The 17,949-nt window shown below is 39.8% G+C and overlaps 1 protein-coding gene across 20 annotated transcripts in view; it reads right to left on the reverse strand.

Annotated features, from left to right (window-relative positions):
- SIPA1L1 (signal induced proliferation associated 1 like 1) overlaps positions 1-17,949 on the reverse strand; it is a 373,433-nt gene that overhangs the window by 107,273 nt on the left and 248,211 nt on the right. For all 20 annotated transcript variants that reach the window (XM_041758492.1, XM_041758500.1, XM_041758507.1 and 17 more), the window contains 2 exons: positions 8,327-8,457; positions 3,310-3,498 (listed from right to left, as the gene is read on the reverse strand). In XM_041758492.1, coding sequence (XP_041614426.1) covers positions 3,310-3,498; positions 8,327-8,457 — 320 coding nt within the window. The remainder of the gene's footprint in view (positions 1-3,309; positions 3,499-8,326; positions 8,458-17,949) is intronic.

Here is a 17,949-nt window from a genome sequence, read left to right on the forward strand (position 1 = left end):
CATGTAATGGGCTACTAACAAGGTATTATTTTATCATTATCAACCACAGTTAATAGTTCTTTGGTGTGTATCATGTGCCAAGCCCAGGGGCTTCTCATTCCCCTTGCACTGAGTAGATAACATAAACGTGTTGTTTCAATGACTGATGAAGAAAAATGGCTCTGACATGGCAAATTTAAAAGTAACTATTAGCTGTATCATTAAAAAGTTGGCTTGAATAGTTCCTGATATTTCACAGCACAGTTTTGAGGATCTAAATAATTCGAGACATGCAAAAGTATAAAAACTTGCAAACTGTAAAAACAAAGGGCAGTATTCTACAAATGTGTGTACCCAGTGATCAGGACTACTAAGGGAAAACAGTGCTGAGAAAGTCTCCATCTTCTCAACCATAAAACAGGCCAATGATTAGAACCTCTGTGCGGGGTGCAATGAGGAATAAATTGGGACATGGTGAAGTGCTTACAACAGTGTAATAAGAAAACTGGTCTACCTTGTTTTTATCATAAATGATGCTCTTAATTATCTAATAAGTGAACATCTTAGGGCCAGGACAGATAAAGTCAATCCAAAGTTGACGTAAATTTTCTGAGCCACAATCTGTTCTAAATTCTTGACAGTGTGATATCACTTAGGTTATTGCCCTGTATAGGGAGATGGACATGGGCATTAATAAATAGTGAAATCCTATTATTTCACTATTAATAGGAAATATTAAGGAAGGATATCAGGAAGGAGAATGTGAAAACTTGGATAAGCACGTATTCATTTTCTAAAACTTAAAATTTTCTAAAAATTAAAATGCCTAACTTCAGTTCCTGCAAACACATCAGCCTAATAAAATAAAAAACACATTTTTTTATTTTTGTGAAATACTTTCTTTTATATACTACAGATATAATTTTAATTTGTTCTTCTATTCATTTCAGCGTTTAAAAGTGGTAAAATGGGGCAGCCCGGGTGGCTCAGCGGTTTAGCACCACCTTCAGTCCAGGTCATGATCCTGGAGACTTGGGATTGAGTCCCATGTCGGGCTCCCTGCATGGAGCCTGCTTCTCCCTCTGCCTGTGTCTCTGCCTCTCTCTCTCTGTGTCTCTCATGAATAAATAAATAAAACCTTTAAATAAGTAAATAAGTAAATAAATAAATAAATGTGGTAAAATGAGAAATTAAAGCACCAGAGATCTGAAAGGCAAAATGTCACGAATAAGGAAGCCAACGGTGTTTTCTTTTTCCAAGCATAATTATGTAAGATGCTTAAAGGGAAAAAAGATACTAAAGGAATTATTTAAATTAAACTTAAGGGGAGATCTAGAAGTCCTTTTCAGTGAGTCTAGTTTCTTGATTTTATTCTATGAATCTTTTGAAATATAAGTATGTACAAAGCATGAAATTTTTTAAAATGATGACATGGATGGAAACAAAATGCTTTGCAATGATTTAAATGTGTACTCTACTGTATATATACACATTTCTTTTTAAAAATCTGTACATGTAAAAGGCACCAAAATAATCATTTTCTCAAAATGATTCCAAGGCATTAATGAGATTTCCTACCAAAAAAAAAAAAAAAAAAAAAACACGCAAGTATGCGTGTCATCTGCTTTTTATCAGCACAATCCTGGCTTTGAGAGCTATGGAGATATAAATGAAAAGACAGAGGCCAAGGGGGGTGGTGCCCCTTTGTCCAGATTTAGAGCTGCTTATATAGAATAGTAGGTTTTAAACTCTTAAGTTCTGCTGCCTAGTAAAATTTCCAAAATAAAACTAGGGAGACTATCCTAGGTTGCCAAATTTTAATTTTGCAGAGAAGAGCCATTAAACAACCAACACATATTATCATCAATTTATGAAGGAAAGGATATTTTAATACCCCCTTAGAATAAGCAGCCTGTAATTTTAGAATAGGCAGTTTTGTGAATTAAATACATTTAGCTTTAAGTGAAACTCGCTATATAGTGCTCTTATCTTTTCTATGTTGATGGGACCAGAAAGCATTCATTCATCACTAAGAGAGGGCCTAATAAGATGGGCCAGAGACCACACGGGATGTCTACAGTGAGGGCACCTACTTTTCACTGCATATGGGTACAACAAAGGGGGAAATGGTGATAAATACCTCCCTCCTATAAAATAACCTGTTCTCATGTAGGATTTACAACATTCAACTTGTCCAAACAGTTAAGCTTATTGCTACATCAGTGATCTTCTGAAGCACTGCACGTGGTCTGAATTGTATGTTATAAACATGGACACGCAGAGCCTACTTGAGATCTCTTTGTACAGAACGGGCATCAGTTGGGTTGACTGGGGAAATGAATGGACAGAGAGAGTAATCATTAGAAAAGTTGTGTCTAGCCATTGGTTCATTTTCTATTTCTACCCTTTTGCTGTCTCTGTATGGATTATCCTATCACCCATCTGCATCTTGACCAAATGGCCACACATTAGGGTATGAGAAGTATGGAAGTGAGAAAATCTTGAGCATTTTCCTTTTGTTATTAATTAGGACACAAATTTTAAAAATTATGTATTTAGAAATCTTGGCTAGAATACATCTTTAGTGGTATAAATAGATTTTTGAAAACTGAAGTGTTTAAGAATATCATGGTATAGTGGCTAACAACACAGGCTCCAAATTTATTAACTGCATGAACTTGGGTTTACTACTCCGTTTCTCTGTGCCTCAGGGTCCTCATCTCTAAATGGGGATTTGTAAATAATGGTGCCATTCTCATAGGTTTGGGAGAGTAAATGGGGTAACATATTTAAGGCACTTACAACAGAGCCTGGTGAATATATTACTCTTACTGCCACTACTTATTCCTAGAGTACCTGAAAAACTCACAGCAGTTTTGGAAAATCTTATACTGGAAGAGTTGAACACAGTTTAAGAACCATATCCAGGGCAACCTAGGTGGCTCAGCAGTTTAGCGCCACTTTCGGCCCAGGGCGTGATCCTGGAGACCCGGGATCAAGTTCCACATCGGGTTCCCTGCATGGAGCCTGCTTCTCCCTCTGCCTGTGTCTCTGCTTCTCTCTCTCTCTCTCTCTCTGTCTCTCATGAATAAATAAATAAAATTAAAAAAAAAAAAAAAGAACCATATCCATCAATTCGGATGTAGAAAATTTCATCAAATGAGAAATGTTCGGAGCCCAGAGACTTAAGAATAAAGAAAATAAATAATTGCAAAGATATCATCCTTGGCAATAAATGGTATCTGTTTTCCTTGTCAAAAGAGAAATATCAAGGTCTGTATTCTGGAAATCTGGGCAGCAAGAATGTTTTCCCCCAGCAACCAAACTCACCCCTTGTTCATCCAGTTTCATGAGCTGCTCTGTGACCTTGGGGGTATTGAAGGCCAGCCGCAGGCACTGGACATTAAGCTCAGGAATCACATGCTCCAGCACTTCCTTCAGGGGCAGGCCTCTGGCTGTCGAGTGCTTTGCCGTTGAGGGAATGGCATCCTCCAGGACTGAGCCTCTCAGTGTCATGAGCTGAAAGACAGACATGTGCTCTGATGAGGCCTCTCTTGGTGTGGGAGAGGTGCAAACACGCAGACGGCTCCCACACGGCACCCGTACCAGAGGCTGCGATGCCCCCTGACAATGGGGAGAGGCTTCTGAATGAGGAGGGTGACAGAAAATACTCTGCATATGAAAAACGAGGCCAAGGCTTCCAAGAAGACCCAGGCAAGTCCAAAGGAACACATCATCAGGCCTTCCAAAGACACCTACTTCAAGAACAAATAAAGCATTTCCATAAAGACCTCAGTAAGCTCAAGGCCTTCATATGGCTGTAAACTGCCACTAACCAAATTGAGGAGATATCCCAGAGAAATATCTGAAGAACAAATGCTCAGGATTTAGATGTTGCACCTTTTAAAAAATTTTACATTATGTTATAGTATTACACAATTATTTTACATTGTTATTCTATTACACAATTTTACTACATTATTTAATTTAAAAAGATAAGGGGAAGGATAAAGTTTTAAATTTCATAGCATACTGCTGACAAGCACAAGCTATCTGTATCCCCAAATGCTACTACAGTAAGACCATGACTGTAGTTAGTACAGCAGCATAGTCAATAGCACTGCAAGTCACTTTCAATTTCCCCTTATTTCTTAAGATACTTTCCATTATTATGAAATAGAAACATAAGCAAAGAAATTTCCCTATGAAATAATGATCTGTTGAGGTAAATACAAAGCCTAGAGCAGTCTCATTTCCCAAAACGTTGTCATGCTGCACAGTTGTTAATACAAAGTAAACACCATAAATACTGTATGGTGACCCATCATGTGGAACACCTGCCCATGAAGCTGGTAGGGGGTAGGGTGAGGCCCTGGACTGCAGCAGGAGTGGCAAGAGCTAACCGAGGAAGGAGTGCGTGCTGATGGGCAGGTGTGGGGTGTGTGAAGGGCAGGGGAAGAAGTACACGATGGCAATTCAGAAGGCTTGTGTTTACTGAGGGAAGTGTAACATGTTCAGGTGGAAAAGGGTCCTAAGGCAGGAAGTGGAGCGCTGTGGCTCAGAGTATAAGAAAACACCCTCATGGAAGAGGGGGGCACTAAGAAGGGGCCCTGGAATTGAGAGGAAATTCTATAAAAAATAATGTCAGAAAGTGAAAGGTGGAGAGGTAAGGAAGAATAGGAAGTGGGGCAGAAAGAGCCACTGCTGTGATGTAGCGGGATCTGAAGAGAGGGTGGCTGGTGAAGCCAGCAGGTTGTGGGGTGGGGTGTGCACCCCATCAGGCTCCCACGGGCAGCCTCAGACCCTGTCTGAACAGGGAAGATGATGTGTACTCTAAGATGAACAGCAAGAGGAAGGAGCCGCAGGCAGACAAGACATTCTGGGAAATCAGTCAAAGAGGACGTGACACAGGGTTAGCAGGGAAATGGAAACCAAATGAAGAATCACCAGGGAAGTCGAATCCCTAACATCTGCCAACTGATGGGTAAGAGAGAAGATGGCAGGAAAAGCAAAATTTACCAACATCTTGCTCTCCATACAAGAACAAGGTACTATTCATTTGATTAATATCTTTTCTTTCGTTTATAAATCACTTGTTTTCAAATGACACTTGTGTAAAAAAAAATCATTTTCCCTGTGACTTAATACCGAATTTGGCAGAAATGGCTTCTGGGGCTTTGTATGTTTGTGTTTTAAGTCACAGGAAACTGCTCAACAACCCAATTACTGTGCTCCTCCTTCCATGAGATAACCTGTGCCGGAGAGACAGGAAGCAGCAGGCGCTGGAAGTCTTTTCAGCTGAGAAACCAAAACCAGGAATGCTAATCCTGCACCACAGACAGACAGCAGCTCACCTCAAGGAAGCCAAAGCAGAGGAGAAAAAGAATGACTCATTTTTATATCTAGATTTTTTAAATGATTTCCAGAAACAAGACAAGAATCCTTTTAATTCCCTGTTCACCTTTGCTTAAAAACACTCACATGTTGTCAGGTTTTGTTCATCAACTGTAAGGCTTACAAATATGTTCATGTTTTTGTTTATGTTGCTGGGACACCTGGGTGGCTCAGTGGTTGAGCCTCTGCCTTTGTCTCAGGGCATGATCCCGCGGTCCTGGGATCGAGTCCCACTTCGGGCTCCCTGCATGGAGCCTGCTTCTCCCTCTGCCCGTGTCTGTGTCTCTGCCTCTCTCTCTCTCTCATGAATAAATAAAATCTTTAAAAAAATGTTTTTGTTTATGTTTTACAATGACGATTTCTACTGAAATGAAAAGAGGAAAGAGTGAAGTGCCTGTTGGACAGGATGGCAATTCAGAAGGAATTGGACCTTCTGACCAACCATCTAGAAAGGTTTCTCTCAAAGGACTTCTGTTAGTTTATTTCTGTGAAAAGTCTCAGTAACCTATCACAGTTGAACCACATCTAAGGATGACTTTTATTGGAAAGGAAAAAGTGACACGAAAGCTAAGGATACTTCATTATGTACACATGAGAGAGGGAAGGGCAGGCCATGGGGAGGAAGGGATAGCACTACCTTCGATTATAGGCATTAGACTTGTAGCCATGAGCAAGTCAGACAACAGTCCCCATCCTCACGGGGCTTAAATTCTAGCGGAGGGAAAAAACAAACACAATAAAAAGTGCAACACGTGAGGTGAGATGGTATGAAGTGTTTGTGAAAAAAAAACACAAAGCCTAGCACTAGACATGAAATGGGATGTGTGGGAGTAGAAATGTTAGATCCAGTGGCCAAGGAAGGCCCCTATGATTCAGGAGTAAAGGTCAGGAGGAAATGAGGGCACCCCAGCAGGAGGAGGCCAGGGGAAGATGCAGCGGGATGGAGGAACGGGGCAGTGAAGCCCTGAGGCAGAGGTGAGGAGGTGGCCCAGGGGGAAAGGAGGCCAGCATGCATGGTGTCCTAAGTAGCAAGGGCACCGACTGGCTTGTAGTCAGGAGAGGGGGAAGTGCTAAAGGGTTCTGCACTGAGGAAGAACAGACAGGGATTACATTTCTGTAGGGTCCCTGCAGGGCTCTGTGCAGAGCAGAGAAAGGTGGTGGCGGCCGGGCCCAGGCTCAAGTGGGGAAACGAAAGAAGGGGCTGAATTCTGGGCATATTTTGGAGATGTAGTCAACAAGCTGTGCTGACAGACCTGACTGGAGGTTGGGAGGCAAGGAGGAGAGAAGAGTCCAGTGTGACTTTAAGTTTCTGGCCTGAACAACTTCAGTAACAGTTGTCAGTTAAACGTTAATTTGAACATAAAAAACAAGTGATGATGGTATCTTAAACCATGAGCAACATCTGACTTGGATGTTCCAGTCAAAGGCTAAGGCAATGGACTGAAGGGACGATGGATGGGCCCATTTTGGGTCCAGGTAGCGAGGGATGAAGGGATGAAAGGACGGAGGTAGGAGAGGCAAAGCCCCCAACCACGGCGGGGGATCAGGATCACGTTCACCTAGCACAGCAGTTAACGCTGGAGACAGAGGGGCGGGGACCAGATGGGGATACCCGCAGAGCAAGCTGCAGGCAACAGACCAGTGACAGGATGGGAGAAGAAATCCTTAGAACTTAGAACACTCCAACCTCTGGCATGAAGGACAGCAGGAAGTGGAGTGGCCCTGGGAGGGGAAACAGGTGAGAACAGGACAAAAATACCTGAAGCAAAGTAACAGGCTCACAGAAATCCAAGAAGGCAGAAAGGGGCGACTCCCTACGTCCAACTTCAAAACCAGCATGTTCTCTGTGCTTTTTATGCTCAACGAAAGCATTTACCCTCTTCACAATCAGCTCTGGTGTGGAGAGACAGTGCACTAGAGCATGTGAGCTCTTCAGTTCTCTCTGACCACTACACACAACCTATTAGATGCTGAAGTCATGCCTTTAAAAAAAATCCTATTTTTAATTTCCCTGGAGTTCAAGCTGAGGACCAATTACTAAGTGAAGCCAACCCCTGAAACCTGGCCTTGTATTCAGTGGGGGAAATGAAGTAAATGCCCTATTTAAACTAGTTTCAAAACCATTATTTCCTAGATACCTCAGGGGAGTATTAGGCATTAATGCATAACAACAATGCTAAAGTGCATTTGGCGCAGGGAGGCAATAATAAATTCACACTGACATGTTTAGAAAGAAAACAAAGGATTTCTCCTTTGTCCCTTATTGTCCCAAACTTGTTCATGAGTTTACAACAACAAACAACAACAACAAACTGCTTTGTTGGCCATTTGATTTTCCCTTTTCTTTTCTGACTTGAATTTCATTTTAAAATAAAAACTCAAATATTTTGTGTGCTTTGATTCCTACAGAGCTCCAAGAGCCAGTCTGGAGAGAGCCTCGGGTTTGCAGGGTTATTTTTAAGCCTCCGCACAGTCTAGGGAACAGGCCCAGGAGAGGGCAAAGTAGAAGCAGAAGAAGAGTCTCCTTCCTCCTTTTTGGGTCAAGAACTGTCCGAAACAACAGTTTGGAAGGGTGGTTAACTCCTGGATGACCCTCTTCTCATCTGTAGGGCTGCTGGGGCTCAGTGTTCCAGCCAACCGAGCGGCCCACGGAGCAGGACATGCAACATCCAATTTGGAATCCTGCAGGCTCCAGTTTCCTGGGGCCATGCTTAACTGCGGTATCCTTCTCCGAATCAAAACTCCCATTCATTCACTGCATCTACCCCAGGGTAGATGGAAAGGAAGGACCCAAATCTAACCATTAGGTCCACCCCCATCACCACCAGAACAAATGAAAAGAGCCATTGTTTATTCTAAGACATTTGTAGCTATGTTGCTATTAAATTTAATTGCTTCGCTACTGCTGCTCCTCATTCCAATCAAGCCTCAATCTTTCTGGTTTGCAACTTACCTCACTGGTTCTAAAAATTATTCGGTAGTTGTATGGAGATCCGTTTTCCTTTGTTTCTTCTGGTTTTTCCCTTCGAATGCTCACAGCCACTGGACCAAGATTCTCATCGGCCCCAAAATAGTTCCAGTGTTCTTAGGCGAAATAAGAAAACAAAATTAGAACATTTACACAACACTTTAAAAATGTTATAATCTGTTTGAGGTTCAGATCACTCAGAAGTTATGTCAATAAAATGTCAACACATTTAATAAATATTCTTCAATAAGTTATAAAATCAGACTTGGGGCAGCTCCGGTGGCTCAGTGGTTGAGTGCCTGCCTTCGGCGCAGGGGGTGATCCTGGAGTCCTGGGATTGAGTCCCACTGCATGGAGCCTGCTTCTCCCTCTGCCTGTGTCTCTACCTGCCTCTCTCTCTCTGTCATGAATAAATAAATAAAATATTAAAAAAAAATAAAATCAGACTTGGCTTTGCAAGTTTGGTCAGCACTGAACAGAGGTTTTTGGGTTTTTTTTTAAAACTATTTTATAACTTACTACACTTTACTTTTTTTTTTTTTTTTTTTAAGAAATTGTGTTCTGTCCCTATATTCTACTATTTAAATAGGCTACACAGTGTGGGCTTCCTTGCCTAAGGGAAGGTTTGTGCCAGCACTTCTTAGCTTTTGTTAAAAAACAAAAAACAACCCTACACCTGTTGAGAATACAATTTGAGGACTGAGGGATTTCCCCCAGATTTAAAAAGACTTCCCAGGGGATCCCTGGGTGGCGCAGCGGTTTGGCGCCTGCCTTTGGCCCAGGGCGCGATCCTGGAGACCCGGGATCGAATCCCACATCAGGCTCCCGGTGCATGGAGCCTGCTTCTCCCTCCGCCTGTGTCTCTGCCTCTCTCTCTCTCTCTGTGACTATCATAAATAAATAAAAAATTAAAAAAAAAAAAAAAAGACTTCCCAGGGGGCACCTGGTGCCTCAGTCCATTAAGCATCTGACTTTGGCTCAGGTCATGATCCCAGTGTCCTGGGATGGAGGGTGGGCACCCGCATCGGGCTCCCTGCTAAGTGGCAAGTCTGCTTCTCCCTTTTCCTCTGCCCCTCCCCCTGCTTGTGCTCTCCATCTCTCTCTCTCTCTCAAATTAATAATATTAATGATGATGATGATGATGATGATGATGCTTCCCAGAACTGGAGAGGGGAGAAAGGTCTGTGAGTCACTCTCTCCCACCAAGAGTGGGGTCTATGAGGAAAGAGCTTCTAAGAGCCCGTAGGAGACAGCAGCAGAGACAGAGGGCTCTGGTTCCCCTACAGTGAGCACTAGAGACACCCTGCAAAGCCATGAACCTGAAGGGCAGGTTTGGGCTGGGATAACAGGTCTCTCCTGGGTTAAGTAGTGTGGTCAGGTGCCTGATGACTCAGGGCCGTTTTCTCAGTGTGCTGGCACTGCTCAAGACCCCAAACCTTAGCACAACCTTGGGATTGGGGAAAAGTCTCCAAATGACTTGGGTTGAATACTTTCTTCCTCTGGACCAGATGGAAAGTCAGGATCAAAATTAAACTAACTTACAAAAATATTTTTTAAATGATATTCACTACAAACTAAATATATACTTCTTCAAAAAATTAAATTAGATGTTCACAGATAAGGAAGTCCATAAAACACAGAACTACAGGAAAAGCTAAAGCAGATAACTTATTTTTCAAACCTCCACAATACTTCACATGGTCCTATCTCATTTACATGTGACAAGGCTAGATGACGGAGTCATGACATGGTTAAGCTATCCTCATACAAAATGTATACAATTGAAAATACATGTCTTTCCCATATAAAATATAGAAGTATTTGAAAATCCATGAGAATAAGAAGAAATAACGGCATGAAATGTCTGATTGTGTAGTTTTAAAATTTAGGTAGCGTATATGAAGCTACCTTGCAAGTACTAAAGAATGATTATGGAAAATATAATGACACAGTGAGGGCTCTCCAAAAACATTATCATAATCCATGGAAATTCAAAAGAAGGAAACGAATGGGAATATAGGCAGCAAACATCTCATACATGGACAATGGGAGAAGCAACCCAACAGATGTCATAAAATTTATGTACAAACACTCATGTATACCCTCAAAGCCCAGCACTGTGAGAATTGCACTCCAAGATTGTTTATTCTTACTTTGCATAAAATTTTAATAAGCTTGGTTATCTGGTCTTCAAGTTCATGGCTTTATTTCAGAAGTGTGATCATTCCAGATGTTGACAAAGTCCAGAGTGTAGGGCTGACAAAGACTTGCATGCAGACAGCAATGTGAAAGAACAACTGACAACAAGGAAGAGAACAGAAAGGCAGGAGACAGAAACTGTATGAAAAAGTGAACAAGAACTTAAAGGAAAACAAACGGTCCTAGCCATTTAAGCAAAGGGCTTATTAACACACTTAAATAACTTCAGAGAGTATTTTAGTACCACAAAATAGAAGAATACAGTGGATGTGTCAAAGGGGAGTGTGAGCCACATGCGTTATATTCTGTTCTTTGCACTTTGTGGACCTGACTGTAATCCAACACTCTAGAAAGGTCTCCAACACACCTCATAGACCTCAGGAAGGGCAGGTGAGACTGCTGTTCTCTGTGGCTGGAGAGGTTCAAAGCTGCTATCAATTCATTGCCAGTAACCTCAACTCCCTTCAAGTTGTCCTGGGGCAGATACTTCAAAGGTCCTCTGTTCTCATTCCACATAGCCCCGTCCCATAATCTACCTTCTCCTCAATCTTAGCAAATGACAGCACTGTCTAACACCACATGGAAAATAAAGGAGCTGTGTCATTTTCCACCATCATACACACAAACTGACCTGGAGCCAGACTTTTGCTTCTTTTTCTTTATAATCCCAAACCCAATCTCCCACCTAAAGTCTGGTCTTCACTCATTCCACCTTCCCTGGGACTCTCATGCCTCAATTGCCTTCTTCATCTTCAGCATCTTTCTCTCTACTTTGCTCATTCCCATCATCACTGAATCAGACTCCTGTCTCCATCATCTTTAAACAGAAAACTTGTCAACTCCTTATCACCCTTCAGGTTGTCTCCTCTGTCTTTGCTTCCACTGGCAACTTTGTGAAAGACCTGCCTAGTTCCTCACCTTAAAATTATTACAACCTGACTCTTGTTGCACAGCCACCAACACCAGATTTTAAGTTAAAACAAATAGATATTTTTGGCCCTTATTGTGCTCCAAATTCTCCAAAACATTTGGCCCAGATGATCATTTTCTCTAGAAAGACATTCACCTCCTAGCTTCTGTGACAGCACTCTTCTGTAGATTTTTCTTCTGCACTCTGGCTGTTCTTACTCCGCCGCCCTTCCTCTTCCCATTGTGAATATTTCACCCACACTCAGAAAGAACTTCTACCATAATCTCAAACTTGAGGACTCTCCAAAGTCTAGTTGCCTACTATAGACATCTCAAACCCACTATCTTCACATCTTCCCAAAGGTACTCTGTCCATGAGCATTTACAAACATGAACTCACTACCATCCACAGAAGCCTGCACAGCTTTCCCTGCAGTCCTGATTTCAACAACTGCTATGACATTGACCTAGCTGCCCATGCCAGACACCCTGGGAATTCTAGCTCCTAAATAGCTCTCAAATCTACCTACCTTCTTTCTCATCCCACTGCCATGGGCTTACCCTCAGCATCATTTGCCTAGATATTTGTAGGTCTTCTAACTGGTTGGCTTTTATCCAAATTGTTCACACAGTAGCCAGATGATCCTTCTACAATGCTGACCTGATCATCACTATTCAATTTTAAATGCTCTAGTTTCCCAAGGGTTCTTGGATCCTATCCATGGCTTCTCTGTCATAAGCCTGTCACTCGAGGCCAAGTTAGACCATTCCATCATCCTCTCAAACCCACTATACTGAATTTTTCTCAGTTGCTCAAACTTTAATGTACCTTTCTCACCTAAAAGACTGCCTAGAACATTCTTCCCACAGCTCCACTTGATTTGACTAAGTCCCCTCACCCTGCAGGTCTCAACTGAAGTGCTATCTAGGCATCCTCTAAAAAGTGACAACACTGGAGTAAAATCCAAGTGTTTACTCTGTACGTTAATTCCAATACTTCGTTTTAAAGTAAGAATTCATAAAAAGACAAATTATTAAAGTCAAATATTCCAAATATAAAATTTTAGAAATATTAGGACACAAAAATATAAATTTATAAAAATGTAGACATTAAGCATGGCCACTTTAGTATAAATTGGTAAGATAGTATTGTTTTGAAAATAAACTAAACCCTACATAAAACTGAAGAATATTTATAAAAAAGAAGAAAAGATCATTTAAAAATTTTATGCATGCTATCATCAAGTCTTGACCATATATATATATATATATTTTTTTTTTTTTTTTGCAATTTTTGCAGCTGTTAAAGAAGTACATTTATGAATTGGGGGAATGTTCATGGGATAATTATAACTAATTTCTAATACTTCCTTCAGAGTCTATCTTCAAACAAACCCATCTCTAGTTTGATAACTCTAAAAAGAGACTTTTAAACTTAACATGTGTATCTGTGCAGAAACCTCCATTTTCTTTTCTTGAAAAAGAGCTCTACCTATTATTTCCAAGAAAGCATTTCCATTTGTTTATCTATTTCAGATGGAAATTCTGGTCTGGTTTCTGATGTTAAATTCACTACTATCATGATCAGAGACTGCTTGTTCAAAATGTCTTTCCACTTGAGTAAGAATTATTCTCATAATAAAAGCTTTGTTTTTTGTGTACCCTATGTTTCCTGCTCCTGACGACTACAGAGGCCTAGAAACATACCCTTTCTATGTGAACATAATTTTATTCAGTTTAAAATCCTAACACAGTGTGTGACTCTCTAGCAGAGAACACTGGCTCAGTACATCACTTTAAATTAAATCTGAGTCCTTAAACTTTGATCTCACAACAAATGACTGATTTTTTTTTTTTTTTTTAATCAAAACACCAGCCTTTTTAAAGGTATCCTATCTGGTCCTTCTGGCCAGTCTTGGCTCTGCCTGTCCTTCAAGCTCAGTGGACTCAGAACCTTCCTCCTAGCGGCCATCCACCTGGCAAGCTCTGCTAGCGGAGTTATTCATCAATTGCGGAGAGCTCTTTCAGCCAAACCCACGGATCAGCTTTGTCTTTTGCAGGAATGGAAGGAGGAAAGGGGAGCTGCACAAGATGAAAGTTACAGAAAACCCGGAAACCTGTGATGAGAGAAATCAGTATGATGAAGTCTGAGGCCGGAGAAGGAAGAGTAGTGAATTGGGTATTACAGCAGAGTAGATAAATCCACTGATTGCAAGAGTTGAAATGCAGGTATTGGGACGCCTGGGTGGCTCAGCAGTTAAAGCACCTGCTTTCAGCCCAGGGTGTGATCCTGGAGTCCTGGGATGGAGTCCCATAGCAGGCTTCCTACAGGAAGCCTGCTTCTCTCTCCAACTGTGTCTCTGTCTCTATCTCTCACTGTGTCTCTCATGAATAAATAAATAAAATCTTAAAAAAAGAAAAAAAAAAAAGAAATGCAGGTAGGTATTAGGCCACTAAAACTAATGACATTTTAGTGCCAGCATACTGGAATGCCAGAAACCGATACTGCAAACACTCTATCAGAATGATATAATGCAGGGAAGTGAGGCACTTTGCCAAGCACTCTAATATTTGTATCCACCGTGAAAATACAGGTATTCCCTTCTTTTCTACAGATGTGGCAGCTATGATTTAGAGAGAGTAAGTCGCTGCACAGCCACAACCAGCAAACAACTGTAACAGATTTCAAACACAGGATTTTAACTACTGATTTCAAAGCTCAATTTTTTAGCCATTTTATATTAACATTATCTTCCCTAAAGTTTCTGAAATTATATTATGAATACAAAAGTCTAATAAAATTGGATGCCTAAAGGGATTAACTAGCTAGATCATGCGTAGAGAAAGCTTTAAATTGCTCAAGTGGCCAGAAGGGTGATTTATGCATTTTCTGGAAGAAAAAAAAAAAAAATTTGGATTGGTTTAATATTACCAGAAAAGGTTAAGATAATTTAGAATTATCTTAATCAGAAATCTCTGAAAATATCTGAAACCAGGTTTTTAAAAAATAGAGGTTGTATCAAAACAAAAGCTTTATTCCTTGATATATTAGAAGTCATGGCTTCCCTGTGCTTAAAGGGAGAGATATTAACATTTTATCCATAGATGGTTGATTGTCTCCCCAACCTTCATTTTTCACACTGCAGAACTAAACCAACAATTACCCTGAAGTTATTAGTTCTGGTTCCTGAGTTTTAGCAAGGGAGAAACAAAGAGTGTCAATGAGCAGTTGTGCCATCACTAGAATATTCCACATAAATATTTTTGGTCAACACATTCACAATAATAAGTAATCTCACATTCTGAGAAAGGGGAAGTAGTAAGTAGTTCAACGCCCCCAAGTAATTAGATCAAGTACAGTCACCTCACCTGGTTATGAGCTGCATATAAACAGGTGTGTACAAGGCAACAAAAAGATAAGCCTGGTATTTTAACCATAAAAGAAGAAAGAAAAATACAGTCACAAGAGCTATAGGGTTCAACTAGCAATTTTTGGATCATCTGTGTTGGGTCTTCATGATATTTGCAGACTCTGTATTAATACTTCAGTTGTACATTTCTCTAGGGAGACTGGCATAATCTGCACTGTGTAGAATTATGAACAGAAGCTTATTTTTTAAATAAATAATTTGTAAAGTTAAAATATTTCCTCAAAATTGTCAATTTAGAAATTTAAAAAGAGAAAACAGACATGATAAACACAAAACAAAGGGAAAGCAAATGAAACTAGGCTACTATTTCACACCTAGCAAAGTAGCAACCACAGTTCTGAAGTGAAAGATGGTGCTTGGTGGAGCTGTCACCTTCATACTCCACTGGTGGCACTGTGAAATGATACCAGCCATTTCAGACAGCATCTAAACAATATATGCTACATCACAAAAATGTTCAGATTCTCAACTTAGTTATCCTGGTTGACTATGCAGGAGGAAAAATGGCCCCTTCCATTTTCTCTTAAAAAAAGCATCTTAAGTCCCTGCAGAAGGAAACTCTATAGATACAAGTGCTGAGCAGACAGACTTGGGTCTCCCTATGTCTACAGGTCAGAGAATGGAACAACTGACTATTACAATTATTTCACCATTTTCAGTATCTTAAGCTATATTTTCGTACAACAGTCTACTTAGCTGGTTACAAGTGTGCACTGGTAATGCCATTGACCTGAACTCTGACCTTCAGTATTGTCATCAGACAGAGAATCCTAGTCCAACAGGAAGATCCCTCACTGCAGCACATGCTTCTGCAGAGCTGCTCCTCTCTGCCTGTTGGAATTGCACAGAGGTTTCATTTCCATGCAACTTGTTATATCTTAACAAGACTAATAATTAGGTTAGAAAGAGAGGACAGGTCTAAAGTTAGAAGAATTAAAAAAAAAAAGAAAAGAAAGCAACAGCAGCATATTCTACTTTTTAAAATGAAACACAGGCTTGGCAAAGGAGAGGCAATAAGAGGCCAACTTTGTAAAGAATGGCTCTTTCCGAGAAGTGCACCACTCAGTCTCTGGTCCCCAAAGGGCTCATCCTAATTATAAGGGTGGAGGTTCCATGAGAACTAAATAGCCCAGGACTTTGCATCATAATCAAAAGCAGGTCAGAGTAATGGATGGGGACATTTACACAGGACTGGCCACATGCCAGAAGCCTGTCCCAAAGCACTCCACTAAGCTTATAATTATTGTTGCATAAGAGTCATTGTGCACATTGACAAAGCACACAGTGCTCTGAAGTCCCAATTCTTTTTACCATAGGTAATTCTTAAAAATGAGAGTGATCTACTTGCCAAAACTGCATGAAGTGGTGGGGCTTGTGAGAGCATGTGACTAAGCAGCCCTAACAGCCCCCTAACTTGTCAATAAAACGTAGACTTTAATATGAAGTTATGTTGACATTAATAACTTACATCAAAATGATTAAAGGAAAAAAAACACAAAACTGTTTGAAATAAAGGGACAATAAAGGGTAACAGAATCAAAATGGAGGAATTTTAATTGACCCTTATCTATGACAATTAGCCAATAATTCAAGCTCACTAATTTTGAAAGAAATAAAAATACTTAAAAAAAAAAGAAATAAAAATACTTTGGGACTATAATAAGTATTCAAAAATGTATACTATAAGTATTCCAAGTAATGGAATGATGAACAAGATAATGTTCATCTATATAATCTTAAACACACCAGTTGTACCTTTCTGTTCTAAGCTTTCTTAAGAACAACTTGGCAGTAAAAATCAATGGTCCTATAAAGTTCACAGCATTTGATTTACAGGTCTCCACCTTATGGAAGTAACTGGATAGGTGGGGTGGGAAAGTTATGTAACAAGGTCATTTATGTATGGTCAGAGATTTTTTAATCTCATCTATGGATAGAAATTATGGGGCCCATGAACATGAATGAAAAAAATATGTATCTTTATTTTCATCAACTACTAAATGAAATGTAGCATTTCTGTCAATGTAAGACAAACTACAATAATATACTAGCTGTACATGTGACTTTGACACCAAAAGAAACCACAGAAATTTTCACATCATATTATAGTTGCTACAGACATATCAAAATGTCAATTATGCTCATCACTACTTTGAAAGTTATCAGACCTGATGCTAGATCACTTTGTCAATGTAGAAGAAAGAAACATATTTATTGGTATGTCGACAATACTTTTGCAATTGTATTTTAATATGCCTGGTTTGCTTTGTATTTTTATACACTTAAATATACTATTCTAATTTAATAAAAAAAAAAAGATTATTCTAAGGAGAATCCATAGGTTTTGCCAAACTGCCAAAGAGGTCAATGGGGGAAAATGAAAACAAAAGTGAAAGAAACAAACCTTAGGAATATCTGAAATAAACATGTAATAATGAAAAACTGGAAAATCTTATATCTGCATTTGCTGGAAAACTTTAAATAAATGATGGCACAGCCAATTACGGAACCATGAAAAAATTTATAAACTGTATCTAATGATCCTATCTACTGAAAAAATGAATAGGCTTGTATTAAAAAGATGAAACAAAATCACTAGTAATTCCATGATTAACTTTCTAATTTTCTATAGTTACTAATTTTTCTGTAATGAATACATATGCAACTCCCATAATGGAAAGATTTTTAAAAATATAAAAAAATGTATTTGGTTTGCAAATGGCCAATGAGTCTTAAAAACACTTTAAAAGGTTGTGTATTAGTAACTCTTTACTTTTCATGTTAACACTAATTCAAATGTCAGGTCAGAAAAAAAAATGCATTTAACATTCAAATGAGAGAAATTACAATGAAACACCGGTCTCTAACTCAACTTTATTATACTTAAAACACCCTTTGTCCTTCCTTACCTTATATTGGTATATATTTACCAATATATACCTCCTTATATTGTAGCAAGAGGTCTTCCTACCTAAAAATGCTTTCGAAGGATCTGGAATAATGTCCCTCAGAGATCTCAGCCAGAAATGCAGTCAAGGGAGAAGTTGCTGCTATTCAGGGGATCAGGGA

This window comes from Vulpes lagopus, chromosome 6 (assembly GCF_018345385.1).
Source record: "Vulpes lagopus strain Blue_001 chromosome 6, ASM1834538v1, whole genome shotgun sequence".
In the NCBI taxonomy this organism is placed as follows: Eukaryota; Metazoa; Chordata; class Mammalia; order Carnivora; family Canidae; genus Vulpes; species Vulpes lagopus.